The sequence below is a fragment of the Crocodylus porosus genome, unplaced genomic scaffold (genome assembly GCF_001723895.1).
Source record: "Crocodylus porosus isolate Cpor-Errol unplaced genomic scaffold, CroPor_comp1, whole genome shotgun sequence".
NCBI lineage: Eukaryota > Metazoa > Chordata > Crocodylia > Crocodylidae > Crocodylus > Crocodylus porosus.
Genome location: NW_017728931.1, coordinates 51306348 through 51322899, shown reverse-complemented (window position 1 = coordinate 51322899; position 16552 = coordinate 51306348). Strand labels below are relative to the sequence as shown.

The following is a 16552-nucleotide window of genomic DNA, read 5'->3' as shown; positions in this document are numbered from 1 at the left end:
GGTAAGCAACAGGGCAGGAAAACTGGCTTATATGCCTCAGCTCCTCCCCCCCAAAGCCTCCCTATACACACCAGCACACTGAAAAAACCCAAACTGTTCCATACCACTGTTTCTCAGCCCCATGTGACCTCTTGAGCTCTCAAGGCAGGGGAAAGGGCATCAACCACATTTTCCAGGCAGGGACACAGATGACCATAGGGGGTTGGGATCATAACTCAGGTCTCCCCACATGCAAGTCAGCATCCTGCCCCTGGTACCACGCGTGGCCCCCAGGCCTAGAACTGGGCTTACGTAAAGCCTACAGCTAATGATAATGGCCAAGGATGCCGAGTTCTGCGGACTCCAAGGTCATGTGCTGTAGCCAGGACCTTGGTGTTGGAGGACTCCTTGCAAAGCCTGCCCTCAGTTTACCTACCTCTGTAAAACAAAGGGCTGAGCCAGCTTGGCTGGGCCCATCCAAACCCAGAGCTCCAGGCTGGGCATTTCCAAGATGAGGTTTGGATCCTTAGCTGGCCTTCCCCACCTGCTGAGCTGAGGTTTCCTTTTCTCTCAAACAGGGTCAGTGCAGAACTGCATGGTACCACCATGACTGTCTTCTCATGAGCTCTCAGCCAGAATCCATATGAAGGAAACCCAGAGCGCAATCAGACACCTCCAGATTCAGTGCCTCCCAGGAACCATACAGAGCAAGGGGAGAAGAGCAGAGAGCAGTAGAAAGGAAGTACGTAGTAAATACAAGCTGGTCCCAGAACCCGTTTAACACAACCAGATCTTACTGTCACTCCCAGCCTAGGAGCAGGACTCCAAATAATTTACAGCATAGGCTTGGGAGGTGGGGATTTGGATATTGTTTTTTTAATAGAAGTTTCTAGCAGCAGACAGACCTTACACCAACTACAACTCCTGCCTCGCAAGGAAAACCAGGGCTGTTCTCACTGCTGAAAGTGACCCATTCAACCCCTGCATACCACAGCTTGCTATATCCAAGATAAGTTCCTCCCCAGGCTCAGCCAACACATAGGGCCGTGCAGCACAGCAAGCCAGGGGAATGAATTCTGGCAGTGAGTGCAGAGGTTCCATAGAAAGCCCCAAAGGAAGAAGTTGGCACCGAAGCATGCATGTAGCAAAGCTACCTGGGTGCAAACTGTGCACCATATGGATGGGAGCAGGGAAGAGGCCTCAGCCTTCATGTCTGGTCCCTGCAGCAGAACCACAAAGTCACCCTTCCCCTGCAGCAATGCCTGGCCCTGGCTCCTGCTGCAGTCCCCCTCCATTGCAGGAGGCAGTTAACACCCTAACAAGCCTGGGAGTAACTAACACACCGAAACAGGAATTGAGTAGACACTAGGGGACTTCCAGGCTCAGCAGGAATAGCTATTCTTCCCGCTCATGAGAGCTAGCGGAATGCAGGTCACGGCAGTAGAGAGCCTTGACTTTAGCTTCTCGTGGGCTGGTGCTATGCTCCATCTTGGCTGTGAATGGAACGTAGGAAGGGGCCCAAGCTTCACAGGCTGAGGTAACACCTACTTGAATGAGACAGGGCAAGTTTGGGTCTGTGGGCAAGACTGTCACATACACAAAGCAGCTGGAAGGCAGTGTCTAGCCCTTTACTTTCCAATAAGGGTTTTGTGCTTTTAGACCAGTTTACAGGTCATGGGACCGTCTCCCTCACACTAGTACCACTTCCTCTTTGGACTTAAGTGTGCCAAGACAACCCCACCCCCACCTCCACTCAGAAGGGGATGGGAATGTCTCCTCAGCACCAACAAGGGGCACCCACAGCAGGGGGGAAGAGGCAGTAGGGACACTGCCAAACAGAGGAGTTCCCAGACATACTCCATCCAGACAGGCTCTCACCCAGGCACAGACATGAGGAAAGAACTCTTTATTTCCCATAAATACAGCAGATTTCGCGCCGGGCGGTTTTCTTTAAATTCTTTTCCATTTATAGAATTTGCACTGAAAATATATACAAGTCAGTTCTAGAACCAAGCAAGATCTGCAAAGAAAATCCATACAAAACCCTGAAAGAGACCAAAAAAGAAAAATAAGACACAGCAGAGGCCCAGTTCAGGGACCTTCCCTCCAATCACGGGGTTCAGAGACTTCCCCCAGGGCACAGTACAATGGCACTGGCTGGTCTCTGTAGCATCCAGGCAAGGCCTCCATCCGTGCTCTTTTTCTCCAAGCCCTTTCTAGGGAGAAAGTGTTTCCTCATGATTCAAACCACTGTACTCAGATGCAGTCATCTTAGAGTTCAGAGCCCAGGAGGTTTCTGGGCAGGGGTAGAGGCATCACTATAGCCTGCAAGCTGGTCAGCAATGTAGTGATAGTGAAAGGTACAGCTTTGCAGTTGGGCTGTTGCTGCCCTTATTGTACCAGCATTATGTTCCAGCAGATACCAGTTGTGTCACAGTGATTGAGCTGCTGGAGTCCCCAAAGCTGGGAGAAAAGCCTGCTCTCATATAGCTGGAATCTCTACCAGGAACAGTGCTGTCTGCCCCCAAGGAAGCCATGGAGGAGCTAGGGCCCCTTATCAGTAAGCAACCCCGAGCCAGTTCTGCAGAGACCAGCATAGAGAAATGCCCACCCCCTACCCCCGGTACAATAAAAATAGGGGATTGCAGGGAAGCAGGATCCCCCTCCTCACTGCCCAGGTGCTCCTCCTGGTGGTGACCTCAGTGAGAGAAGGTCTCATCTACTGGCCTTTTGGTTCACCTGGGTGGGGACAATGAAGTGAAAGAACCAAGAAAACCCCAAACAGAAGTTCAGTTAGTGGGCTGAGTGCGTGAACTCCTTCGCACATCAGGTTCCTGCAAGGGGTGGGGAGGGAAGGCCGGAGCAGCACAATCCTCCTCCAAGGGTTACAAAAGGCCACATGTTCCTTACCCACCTCTGTGCCTGGCAGGCCCCAGCCAGGCCTTCTCACAGAAGGCATCTTGGCCCATGGACACAGGGCTTGCTATGGATCCTCACTTCTTGTGGCAGCAGGACAGCCCCTTCCTCGATTCAGTGCCAGGATCCAAGTCCCAGCCTACAGGTCACTAAGCTGAAGCACTAAACCACCACACTGATCCTCTGGCTCTTCACCACCCACCCCCAAACAGCTCTGGCCATGAAATCAGAGCAAAGAAACCCAGCAGACCTCCAATGCCCCAAGAATGGATGTCTACTTTCCAGCAAAGCAGGTCAGTATCCCCAGCTTCACCCAGGCCCTGTTCAGTCTTGGTCTGTGCCCGCTTCTCAGCGTGTCACAGGCATAGAATCATGACAGGAACCAGAATAGAAGATTAGAGCACAGCTGCAGGAGGGAGCTCCCTCAGCTGTGGACCAGGTGAGTTAGTTTGCTGGCAACCAGGGAACAGGAAGCAGCTCAGGGGAGGGAGCAATGCAAAATACCCCATGCACCCACACCAGGAAAAGAGTAGGTCCTTGGCTGTGTGGTCAGGCTGGGGCTTGCTGCACTACCCTGTGCTGATCCCAGCTCCACTCTTGCAGAAAGGGAAGTGGGGTTAGGACAGGAACAGGCTGTAGAGCCAGAGCAGCTTTGCCTTGCCTCCCTTTGGCTCTGAGCCTTCCCACCATCCTTCATGTGCTCTCCGGCCCCAGCCCTTCACAATCCAGTGCCAGAGCAGGAGAGCAGCAGCATCAGCTGAATACCAGCCCCAGATGAGGCCCCTGCCATCCTGAGGGGAACTGGAGCAGGGCACCAAAGAGCCACCAGGATTCAGAAGCAGCCCACAGGCTGTAGGACCTAGAGGTTCCCCCAGGACTCTGGAGGGGGGAACTGGTCCACATCCCCCATCTCGTTGTAAGTCTGCTCCCCCATGGTGAAGGTCAACTTGTATCGTAGCCTCACTTTCTCCTGGGAAGGAGAGAGACAGGAAATGTGGTCAAGAGATGTGTTGGAGACCATAGTTTATGAGAGAAGCAGAGGACTCCCCATCCCCAAGGCACAGCATGGTAGGGAGAGTGGGAGCAAGCATAGGGAAAGGAAAGAAGAACAGCTCTAGTTTGAGTATCATTGGCAGGCCCAGCCATGGGGAAGGCCTGTGTGTGGCAGGGAGGCACTATTACCTTCTGTGGGTTCGCAAGCAGCAGGACTTGGGTGATGGCAGTTGGGTGGACGATGGGGTTAAATGCTGGGAGCTCTGTCCCTGAGGGAGGCTGCAGCTTGACTTTCATCACCTGGGGGATCATGAGATCTCTCAAGTAGCAGCAAGTAGTTTTGTGCCCCCATGAGAGACAGGTACCCTCCTCCTCCTAGCTCTTGCATGGGATCCTGCTCTCTCCTCCCCTCAGGAAGATGCCCTGGCTCCCCAGAGGGCACTCAGCCACTTGGCTATGGAAGAGCCAGGAGGTGGTTCTTGTTGTCCCACTGGTCTTGGACTCCCCAGGAAAGGAACACATCCCACCCCCACATTCTACAGAACTGAGGTGAAATGACTTGCCCACAGACACCCAGCAGAGGTCAGTGGCAGAGCTGGGAACAGGACTTAAGCCTCCCGCCCTCTTCCTCCCCAAATCTGTAGCATTCTTCTATAGCCCAGAGCAGTTATTTTCAACCAGGGTGCCATCCTTTGAAGGGGGCTGTGAGGCAAGAGGGGATAAGTACAAGCTCAGACTTGCCCCTGCCTGGCCCTCCAGCCCCACTGTTCTTTCCCTTTTCAAAGGCACACACTGCAATATATGCATTACTTGTGAAATTACATGCCACCCAACTCACAAAAGTTATGGAGGGGTGCCAAATCCAAAAGGTTGAGAATCACTGTCCGAGACAGAGTGCAGCTGTTAGTTGTGGGCATGTGGTAAGAGGAACAACCCTCCCAGGCTCCACTTGGAGCTTTGCCTCTTCCCAATCCTATCTGCCAAAGGCAACTGGAGGGGAGCATGTGGGGGTGTGGGTATCAGGTCCCTCTGCCCCAGAACTGCTGGCCAACAAGATCCCTTGGTACTGGGGACAGCCCTTACCTTGGGGACAGCTGACTGAAAGACAATGTTGCAGATAGGGAGCGGGGCTGTGCTGAGCATGGAGATCACCACCACCAGCACATCAGGCCGCTCAGGCAGGGAGTCACGGGCGAAGTGGAAGAGGACACGGAAGCCATGCTGGTCATAGACCGTGACGGGGAGGATGCTGCCTGCACAGTGGCAGAGGGGAGCAGAGTCAGTAGGACCAGAGAAAGAAGCCCTCAAATGGAGCTTCCGCCCAGATGAGCGGGTGGAAGAACCCATTCCCCGATTCCCAGTGATGAGGAGAAATCTTCTGGACCCTTCTCCAGGCACTCACTTGGCTTGATCGACTCCAGAGGCACCGTGATATTAGCCAGCGAGATCTCCTGGGGTGACATAGCAGCAGGGGACCCGACCAGGGCAGCAGCAGGGACAGCTCCAGTTGGCATGGGAGCGGTTGTTGGGAGCGAGGTGGAGGAAGGCTGCTCCAAGGGAGAGGGCTGGGTGGTGGCAGGGCTCAGGGAGATGTTGCCGAGCAGGGCTGGAGTGCCCGTGATCTTTACTGAGGCACCAGAGCTGCTCTTGTTCTGGAGATCCCGCAAGGTGAGTCGTGGGGGTGGCTGCTTCTCCCTGGGGACAGAAGGCATGAGGCTGTAGAAACAAGTGTGCTAGACAGGGCTCAGGAAGGTGGGAGGAATCTCACCCAGAAATTCTTCTAGGTGAAGTAGGCACACAAGACCCCTTTTTGTTCCTACAGCATCTTACCACCGGACTTGTTGAGACTCTGGAGGCAGTGACTGTTGTAACAGAGTTTTCCCCAGCAGGTCCAGGTCATCCAGGCCACTGGTGGCAGAAGAAGTCTTTCGTCCAAGATCTCCCACATCTGCTCGGGTTGCTGAAACAGCCGTGTTGGAGGGGATGCCAAGCTCACTGCTGTCTGATGACTGCAAGGGTGACGAGAGGGCAGCCTGTAGGGGCTGGACCTAATGGCTGAGCCCTGCTGCCTCTAGGGCACTGACTTCATCACCCCATGCAACCATGAACTCTGGGTATGTCCTCCCCCAAGCCCAGACAGTGATGGGACCTCCCCCACCCACTCACTGCTCCAAACCCCTTACCTGAAAACTGTTCCAGCCACTGCTGCCCATGCCCTGTGCAGAGGGGGGTGGTGGGTCATTCAGCCCTGGAGAGAAGGGAAGAAGTCAGAAAAGGGCCCTGCTGGTAACTGGGGGAAAGGGTGTATTTACAAACAGCTTGACCAGGGCAGGGAGGTAAGGGGCAGGAGATTCTGGAGGGCTGTCCTTCAGAAGGAACACACTGGTGCCACCAGACTTCTATAGTACCATGATGAATATGAAGAAAAAAGTCTCTTGAGCACATTTCAATGGCATAGAAGCCCAAGTTCCTGTTGAAGATGGTCAAAATACTGCCTATGATTTACTCCATAGTAAAGGGCCTTGCTGACAGAGAGGGTAACACCTCTTGCTCTGGCTTCTGAAGCACAAACTTGAGTCTTTCTCTGGCTGAAACAGCTCCAGCTTGTCTCACTGTTCACCTGAGACCAAGATCTGGCAAGGGGTTCACAGCACTGTAATTTCTCCTTTGTGTCCCAAAAGCAGCTACCCCCTCTTGGGTTTCATGAGGGACCTGCTGGGGCATGGGAAGGAAGGCATTTAGGGCATCTTGCTGCAGATTCAGAGATGGCCACTTGAGGCTCGTTTTGGAATCACACTAAAGGCCACCCCACATGACCCAGCTTGAAGTAGGTATCAGGAGAGTCTGAGGTAGCCAGACATGAGGGTAGCCACATTGCTCCCTTGTGTTTTGCTGGCTGCACACAACTGTGCTATAGCCATGCTAGCCCAGTGGGCAGTTATGTTCAGAAGGACCTTTGTTTGACCTTATGTTGTGCATCCACCAGCAGACCACAGCATTTTATGGAAAGTTCCTTCTGTGGCAGCAGCACTGGTGCAACAAATACCATGTTCAACCACAGTAGTGGTGAACAAGGTGCAAGGCTGGGACTGTCTTCCCTAATTAACTCTTCAGTCACTCTCACTTCTAGGGAAAAACAGTTGAATACCGCAGCTTTCCTCAGGCACCTGAAGATCAAGACTCAGAGGTAAACTGGCAGTGAGGAGCATTCCCTACTCCAGCCTTCATGCACTGTCTGGCTTTCCAAGCTCCAGTCCACCTCACTGTAGGTTCTTCATAAGGTCTGTACTTTTCCAATTGGGCATCCCACCATGTTAATGAGTAGATGGCCAAACACTTTCTGTACCTCTCCCCTCACCTAAAGACATGAGCTCATCATCCAGCAGGGAGATGGAGCTGGCTTGGTCAGGCACAGGGACTCCAGTGCCACCTGAGAGGGTGGGTAAGGCTGGGTAGGAGGGGCCTGTCACCATGTCCAGCCCAGACAGGTCCAGGAGTGCAGAGGTGCTCCCTGTAGGCAGGAAGAAGTGGTGGTGGTCAACAAAAAGCTTCAAAACCCCCAACCACCCCCTTTCTTCCTCTGCTGGGAACTGTGCCCATCTCTAAGCCCCACTTGGGTCATGTGGTGATCATGACTTATCCCCACTGGGGGGGAGGGAAGGGGGTGTGTCACATAACCCTAGTGCCCATCTTTGCTCTCCCATTCCAAAGCAGCAGGACAATACTCAGCCCTTCTCTCTGCACAGGCTGTCTGCTAACCTCCTTCAGTACCAAGATTGCACACTTCTGCTTCTCTGTTCAGGGTCTCCTCACCTCGCAAGGGGCTGACTGCCGCTTCCCCTGCGGTATATCCCCCTTAGGTTCCCTCCCTCTGGAGGTCTCCTCACCTTGGAGGGGGCCAGCCACAGTCTCTCCATTGATCTCCTCTCCTTTAACAAGCTGCTTGTACAGGTTGATCACCTGCGTCAAGTTGTCATTGGCTTGCAGGATTTCCGCTGAAAGAGGAGGTGTGGGGGGACATTGTAGACAGCAGAGAGGTAGGTGCCTACTGACTGTTCAGCCACAGGCCCTGGATCCCCTTCTTGTTCCTTGTAGAGTCTGGACACTACATGTTTACACTGGAGTAATTAATGTAAATTACACCACGATACGGGAGTAGACAAACGAACAGATAAATCTCAAGGCACCTGCACACAGTAGGCTGCTATTACAGTAGCAGAGGAGGAGGTAACAGCTTGCATGCCTCGAGCAACAATTAACCCAGGCTAGCTGTGGGCAAATGACATGTGGGTGTAGTTTTACCCCAATTAATTCCCCCCCGAGACTTTTTACACTAAATTCATGCAGATTACTCTGGGGTAGGGCTGTACAAGGCTCAGAGAGGGGGGCATGTCAGATGCACCAAAACTAGCAGCCAGCTGTTGCAAAGGCATCTGTCATTGCAAGCTGATGTTCCAGGCATGTGCACACTGCCTTCAGCATTTACCGTGTCCCTGCCTGCCCCCTCCCTGCTGCACTTGCAGTGTTTTTCTCCAACCCCAACATGAAACAAGGGGCACAAGGCAGAATGCCTGCCACCTCCCAGCCACCACCACAAGGGTTGATCTGCTGAACAGCAACCCACAGTCTGAGTGGGGCTGGGGTGCCATCTAGTGGCTGGAGAAGAATGCCAGACTGGAAGAAATAGGTGGGGAGGGGGGAAGTGGGGAGCACAGCATGTGCATAGTAGCCAACTCTGCTCACCCAGTGCTTCGTCATTGTCCTCTGTGTCGCTGGCGAGCCGGAAGAGCATGGGCCTCATTCGCTCGCAACGCTGATACAGCTCCTGTGGGAAAGAAAGGGGGCTGAGGCAGACAACAGTAAGAGGTGCTTGGCAGGTGATGGGGAAGCCTGAAAGCAAGCACCACCCTGCCACAGGCTGGGGGCACTGGAGGCCTGGTTGTGAGGGAAAAGGGAGAAAGGACTCCCAGCACCACCCTCCTCACCTTCATGAGGTCCTCATTGCTTTCTGTTGTCTCCCCCTTGGTGTAGCTGGTCACCATCTCAGTCAGCAATTTCACATTGTTGTTCACTTCCTCAATAGCATTCACCCTCTTAGAGATCTTCTCCATTCGCTTCTGGTCCTGATGCACAACAAGCAGAAGTGGGCACAGGTGAGGTAAACCAGGAAAGGGGTCTGACCTTCCTTCCCCCTGTCCCTGCTGCAAGGCTAGGAAAAACACAATTAAGTCACCCACTTCAAATGGCATTTAAAGAGACTAGGCAAGTGTCACTGTCCCCAAAACAGCTCATCTGAATGGACTCTTCTCTCCTGAGACTGTCAAGCAACCAGCTGGGCCACAATGAGTCCCAGCACCTGGCCAAGAGGCTGAGAATGCTCCAGCAGTTGGTGCCGTGGCCACTGTTGCATGCTTATCAGCATTGAGCTCCCAGACAATCAAAGTGAAAAGTCATTTCCAAGTCACCCTATCAGCCCTTCCACTGATGCAGCATGAAATGGCCTTTATTTCCTGCCACAACAGTGCAAGGTGTCAGGCTGACTGGTCACTGGCTCCATCCTATCCCACTACCTCTAGCATGGTGTTCCAGGTTTCTCCACCCTGCTACAACAACAAGGAGACCTGGCCACTGAGCACACCACAGACAGTACCCCCTCCCAGCAATACTACATGAGGCAGTGGGCCCACCTCCTGGACCATCTCCTTGATGAGCTTGTTGGCAGCTCGGAGATCCTCAGGGTGGGAGCTTTTCAGCAGGCGAGCCAGCATCTGCAAGAGAGATGGGGAGACATGGGGACTGGTCAAATGGGACTAATCCTAAACACAGCCAGGTGGAACCAAGGGTCAGTCCCACAAGAATAGTTCTCAAACTGTGCCATTCATGTGGAATGAAGATTGGAAGGATTTCCAATAAAAATCACATCCCTCCCTCCCTAAGCACAAGGTAACTCAGCCACAGAAGTGACCTCAGAACTGCCTGGCAAAGCCTGTGCCCATTTTTTGCTTTTCTGATGAAAGATATTTCAGAATCTTTTTTCCTTTTTTTCAAATCTCCACCCTGGCAAGGGGGGGTGGTGGTGGTCTCCCATTAGAATTCAGCTTCACACCAGGCACATTCCAGAGCTGAACAACCCTAGTATCTAGGCTGGCAAAGATGTGCAAAGGCTGGACTGCAGAGGGACGTTGAGGTCTGGCCTACTCATAGTTTTTGAAGTTAAAATAGTGCAATCTCTAGTATGTGGGTTTGACTGGACCCTATTCATACAAAGAAAGTACAGCACGTTAAAATGGTTGGCTGTACCACACAGCTGCTCTGTGGTAACTCTGTCTGTGCACTCTTCACAGTTTAGCTTTCCCCTACCACAGAGGGAGAGAAGTCACATGGGCAGTGAGCAGAGGTTTCTGTGTAGTAACCCAGCTACAATGATGGCTAATGGCTCAAGAGATACAAAACAGTTGGGCAATAAGAGGGTCACGGTGAGAAGGAAGAACAGGAAAAGAGGGTGTGAATTGAGCTGGAACCACTTTATGCCATGTGGCAAGAGGCTCCTGTGACATAGGGACTGTGTGTCAGAGTTGCAGCAGCTGCTGGGCTAGTGACAAGGCTTTGCTGAGCTATGGTCATGAGCAGTGTCCTGTGGCAAGAAGTTCCATGGTTCAAATGGTAAGTACGCTCTCAGCCTCCAAGGGAAGCCTACTAGATAGAATCTTCCTGTTGACTTTCTTTGGCTTAGGCCCTCCATGTATCCATTTTTCTTCTCAGTGAGGATAAGTACAGGGAAGAGATGGCCCTGCTGTGCCATCCCTGCCTAGAGGGATCAGAGGAGAAGACACAGGCTAGGAAGGCTTCATCCTGCTACTGAGCTCTTACCTTGGACTTCTCCTCATCATCAAAGATGATGTTTTTGGGCCGGGGAGGAGGTGGTGGGAAGGGAGCATCATCTGGCAGCTTTGGGTCGCATTTCACAATGCCTGCAGGGGAAATGAGCACAGAGGTCACCATGTTCAAGGCCTCACTTCACCAGAGCAAACAGATGGCTGCTTTCTGCTCCCCACTGCAGCCCTGCTTTGTTCCATGTGATGGCATCCCATCCCCTACCACCAGTCAAATCTAACCACGGGCCAATTAAGGCATGCAAGGGGCAGATCTTCCTCTTGCCTCCTTCTCCCCCCAGTGACTCTCAGCCAGGTCCTCTGCAGCATCTCCACCACCTAATAGCAAGTCACTCTATGCCCAGTGACAACCTCTGTCCTCCACCTAGCCTTTTGGAGGCCAAGCTACCAAGGGTAAAGCAGGTGTCACCTCCTGCTACACTATTCCACCAATTCAATATGCCAAGGACACCCTCCATCTTGCTTGGATTTCCAAGGTAACCCCATTCAATTTCTCCAGATTCTGAGTTGGTCAACCTCCCTGAGAGGCCAGAAGCAAACAAACCTAGAATCCATCTGGTCTCCATTTCCTTCACCACAGATGGCTGGAGGGAAGAAGAAAGGCTCCTGCCCCTGAAAGTTTGAGGCTCTCACCTTGTTTTTTCAGCATCTGGTAGGCCTCTGTAATCTTCACCTCGAGAGGCAACCCCAGCGTCCAGCTATACATCAGCTCCAGGATCTTTGACTTTACCTTTTCTGAAGTTCGGCTGCCAAGGTACTGAGGAGAGGGGGGAAAAGAGGAAAAGGTAGTGAGCTGATTTGGAAGGAGGCAGGTTCATCACCTTGCACAGATAAATGAACTGGCTTCCAACAGCATGGGAGAAGTGTAAAGGAAGAACAAGAACCCACATGGCTCCTTGCAACATGGCCCAACTACATTTGACTTCCAGCACACCAGAGGGTGGGTGGTGTACCAGAGCAGAGATCTTATGCTCAGATGGTAGCCATGCAGCGCCAGGCAGTGAGGGGCATGTCAGTGACACAGGGAAGGCCAGTCCAGACTCTGCATCCTTGGAAAGTAAGGGTGCATATTGGTAAGGGCATGGGCCTGGTCACCAACTGGCCCAACCAAACACAGCAGGAATCAGAGCACCCCGTGGCAGGAGGGGCACTTTTACTGTACAACCCAAGGGGGAGCACTTTCTGACAGCGGGGGCAGGGGGGGGGGAGAGATCTTTCAGCACCAGGGGCAGAGGTGGGGGGGTTTGACCACTGGAGGGCAGGAGCAGTGCACAGGAGGGGGAACAGAATCTTCCCTGCCCCTGCTCCCTGCACTTGGGCAGCAGCTGCTACAGCTACTGCAGATAAGGGGCAGACTTGCTGTACAGGCAGTCCTCGACTTATGGCATTTCGACTTATGCCGATTTGCACTTGTGGCACTCTGCCATTTATACCCATGTTATTACTTACAGCGCTAGATCCTTGCACTTACGGCACTACAGGGAAATTTACAATAAGAAAATGAGGGCAGCAAAACAAACATCCCTGGATCAGTTTCTCACAAGGCCATTAAGTGGCCCTAAGTCTCCACAAAATCTCCCCAAAGAAGCCCTTCTGAATTCCATGACCCTGGTGAAGGTGTTCCTTCACCTTCTAATTAAATAAAATTTTTTGTGATTAGTTACTGTATTGCCCTATTTAATCAATTAATATACAGTACACTTTAGAAAGCTATACACTGTACAGGGTATATCATTTATAGTTGATTTAAATATGGTGTTTACAGTCATTCCTATAAAAAGTTGAGCATCAGGCCCTTGGTCAGGAACACAACCCCTTATTATAATATTGTTTCTATGCAAAAATCAGATTTGATTTAATTCCTTTACACTTACAGGGCCTTTTCTAGGAACATAACCAGCCCTAAGTGCGAAGACTGCCTATACTCCGATTCAGCAGCCCAGTGACATGGGCTTCTCAGGGGCTGCAGCTGGAGCCCCATTCGCTCCCTCCCCACCTCCCAGAGACACTATGGCACAGCCTTGCAAGGGCCCAGGGAGTACTGTCCACTTGCTTTGCTCACCTCCCTCCCCCACAGATGCACTATGGGACTTCCTATGGCTGGGCTGTCTTTGCTGTGATAAAGACCTGTGGGAAGGGACCATGCTGGCTCTCCCTCAGTCTTTAGCTGAGGGGTGAGCAGGGTACCACGCCCAGGTACACTCTTGCTTCCTGGTGATTGGCTGTGCTCCTTCTTATTTTAGTTCAGGGCAGTGGAGGCAGATGTCACCCTGACATGAAATACTGGAGATGCTCTCCACCTCACCATGGATACAGGGATGTTACCCAGCTCCCAAACCAGAGAAGAGCAGCGGCAGTCAGAGTGCAGGCAGCAACACTAGGACCCAACCCAGGCCACTTGCTCCCAGATACTTTGGCCCAGTGGCAGGCTGGCTGAGGAGTCGTCACTCTCACAAGCTGGAAACAGCCCTCGAGGAGGAATGGAAGGCGAGTCCTCACCCCATACTGTAGCAGCTCATGGAGGATTTCCCACCCACAAGGCCACACCCCTTCTGGTGCTACCTTTGCTCTAGCCCAGGAAGCTCAGCCTCCTTGTCTGAGGGTTAGCTCACTTCCTCCCCTCAGGCCCATCAGTGCTGGACCCACCTTGGGGGACACCACCTTGATGAGCTCGTTGAGGAAGCGGAACTTGCCCACCTCATCATGGAAGCGCTTGCCACAGTTCTTCATGCAGGTCTCCAGCACCTGAGAGGGAAGGCAGAGGCTAAGCCTAGGGCGGAGGTCAGCACACTGAGGAACCAGATCCACCCCCCCCAGCAAGGAAATGCCTGCGTGAGGTAGAGGAAAATGAGGCTCTGAACCTGGTCCATGAACCCCTAGTTTGCCTGCTGTGGCCACCCCCACTTCTGATAAGACAGGAGGGAATCCCCTCCCCAAGCTTGCCATCATAGAGGGCAGGGAGCAGAGGAAGCAACACGACTTCGGTACATGCCTGAAACGTGACAGACTGTGATAGGGGAGAAATAGCTGGTGGGACTGTCACCACCCAGCCCTACAAGGGCAGACAGTGAATACAAATGTAAGAGATGTCACAATGTCATCAGACCACAGGTCCACATGGCTCAGTGTCCTCTCACAGTAACGAAGAGTGAATATTAAGAGGAACTGTACGCAGGGCTTGTCCAGACTAATCCACTGGTCATCCCTCTGCCTCTACAGCCTCCAGCACTCAGGAATCCCCAACACATCCTGGGGGGTATCCATCCGTGTCACAGGGGAATCAGAGACTCAGGAGCCTTCACCTAGTAGGGCACTAACCCAATGCCCACAGATGTCAACAGAAAGACTCCCACAGACTTCAGAAGACTTTGGACCAGCCTATGAGTTGGGTGAGGGAGCCCAGAGTGAGTCTGGGCTTTGTCCAATCCACAGGAATGCACTGGAGTCCTTAGCCCTTTCTCCCCAGACAACCCTGGGGCACTCCCCCACCACCCAGCCCTTCCAGTCTGGAAATCTTCCCTCTTACCGTCAGGGCCTGGATAGCTTCCCACTCCTGCGGGGATTGGATCTTGTGAGCTAGAAGCCGGGTAGCAAGTGGGGGGCTGGGAGGGAGCAAAGCAAAGTGGTTATGGGAGAAGAGCTCAGGGTCTGGGGTTTCCAGAAAGGGAACACTTTTTACCCATGAATCCGTGTGCCTTTTGCACTGCCCCGCCCCCCCCCCCCCCCCCCCCCCCCCCAGTTTCTACAGCTCATGGCAACTTCATTAACACATCACTGGAGCTTTGCCAGCCCCAAAGGACAATTGATGCTTCTTCCAAACTTTCCAGGAGTCCTTTGCTGTAGCGTGAACGCATCTGCCTCTGAGGTGAAGCCTACATGACCACACACATGCATGAGCAAGATGCTACAAAGCTGCAAGAAGCAGAAAAAAGGGTGATCTCTGTGCCAGACTGGAGCAGAGGGCAGTGGCCTCCAGCAGCAGGAGGGTGGGGGAAAGTGCACTGAAATAAATGCTGCTACTTGCTCAGGGATGGGCCAGCACTTCCTACCAGATGCTGCTTCTCTCTGCTGTCCAGCCCTTGCCCCAGCACCTCCCCCTCCCACACCCCCAACCCTGGCTTTACAGCCCGGAGAAACACTGCTCTACAGACTGAAGAATGGGGGATCCTGGGACTGAGGGGCCAGTCAGTGCAGCAGGGCATGGCCACCCTGTCACCGTATGGATATGTCCGGCCCAGGGAGCTCCTGCAGCTGTGGGGCCACAGGACACCTCTGCACCTCCACTGTACAGCTCCTGGGCCCGCAGCGCAGGCATCTTCCTGATGTCCTGGAGGCCTCAGCCTGACACAGATGCAGGGGTCCCTCAAGGCCTGGGGCTGCACAGGCATGCAGGTGCAGATGTGTGTATACGTGTCTGCATCCACACACACACACAGGTGTGTGCACGCCCACGGGTATGTACACAGACATGTGTGTGCAAGTGCGTGCGTACGCAGGTGGCAGTGCCCAGGCAGGTGCTCACCCCTCTGGCTCCTTGTTGAGCTGCTGGCAGAAGGCATCGATGCTGTCCCAGTCCAGGCTCTTGTTCAGCGGGTTGGTGGCCCGGTCTGCGGGGAGGAGGGGGGAGAAGTCTCGTGAGCCCGAGGGCCGCCCCGCCCCTCCCCCCGCGCCGTGTGCACGGGGTCGGCAACCCTAATCCCAATCCGGATCCGGGGGGTGGGGGAGGGGCCCCGGCCGCCGCACTCACTGATCCGCGCCTCCAGCGCCTCGGGCTCCATGGCGGCCCCGCTCGGTTCAGCAGGGCAACGTCCCCCACAGTCCGGCTGGCCCGGCGGCGCGGGGCCATAGAGCGCGGCCGCCGCCGCCTAGAGCGCCGCCCCGAACACCATAGAGCGCCGGAAGTCGGGCCACAGGGGCCTGCTAGAGCGTCGGTCACCCTCCTGCGCGCCAGCCCCCTCTGCGCATCATAGAGTGCCGCTTCTCCGCCCTAGAGTGTCGCCGGAAAACCAGCGAGTTGAGCAGAAAGTTTCGTGGCTCGAAACTTAGAGGCGCAACAGAAGAACTATAGAACCCACGCGCTCGCTCTAGAGCGCCGGAAATAGCGCCAAGGAAGGCTGACTTCCGGGGGGGCTCCTTTGTGCCGCGTTTGGGGGCGGGCTTTTCACTCGAGCCACTTCCGGTGACGAACGACTCGGAAGAAAGAGCCTTTCCGCCTCGAGACGTCCTTTAAGAGGGCGTTTAGAGTGCTGGTAGGTTCTCCGGTGTTTACGGCCACTGTCTCTACGCCCCCTAATAGAAGCAGGCGGGGCGGGACTAGCCCAGCCCTCCCTGTCACATGATCCCGGGGGCGGTTAAAGGGTGCGGCCGCTGGCGCATGCGCAGGTCCGTTGGGGCGTTTGGGAAGTCGCGAGTTATGGCTTTTTCAGGCGAATCTCGCGAGAGTTCTAGTGGGAATCGCTGGCGTTTCTCTCCCACTTTCGAGCTCTGCAGTCACAGGCACCAGTTCTTCCCCGTGACCACTCCGCTGCGTGTCCCGTGGGTGGCAGCGCCCATGTTACAGCGTCCCCAGGAAGGCAGCTGGCCAGTAGGACCCTGTACCCCAGGGGTCCTCACCCAGGGGTGCCCTGAGGTCTTAAAGGGACCTGCCCAACACCAGTACTGGTGGGTTTGTGCACTGCAGTGATTCACAGCATAAAGTAGAAGGCAGGGTAGAGTTGTATCTTTTGGAGACTAACCAAAGCAGACTAAACCTTAGAGACTAATGAAAGATA

At 53.9% G+C, this 16552-nt stretch overlaps 1 protein-coding gene across 1 annotated transcript; it reads right to left on the bottom strand.

Annotated features, from left to right (window-relative positions):
• Window positions 1-1868: 1868 nt before the first annotated feature.
• On the bottom strand, window positions 1869-15678 carry GGA1 (golgi associated, gamma adaptin ear containing, ARF binding protein 1). Its single transcript, XM_019544881.1, has 17 exons — window positions 15529-15678; window positions 15304-15388; window positions 14308-14383; window positions 13428-13526; window positions 11415-11538; window positions 10759-10859; window positions 9576-9656; window positions 8874-9011; window positions 8632-8713; window positions 7776-7883; window positions 7247-7399; window positions 6072-6136; window positions 5719-5897; window positions 5291-5583; window positions 4972-5141; window positions 4078-4188; window positions 1869-3865 (listed from the first exon to the last, which is right to left on the bottom strand). Exons 1-17 carry the CDS (start codon window positions 15557-15559, stop codon window positions 3755-3757), a joined length of 2007 nt encoding a protein of 668 aa, XP_019400426.1. The 5' UTR covers window positions 15560-15678; the 3' UTR covers window positions 1869-3754.
• Window positions 15679-16552: the final 874 nt, after the last annotated feature.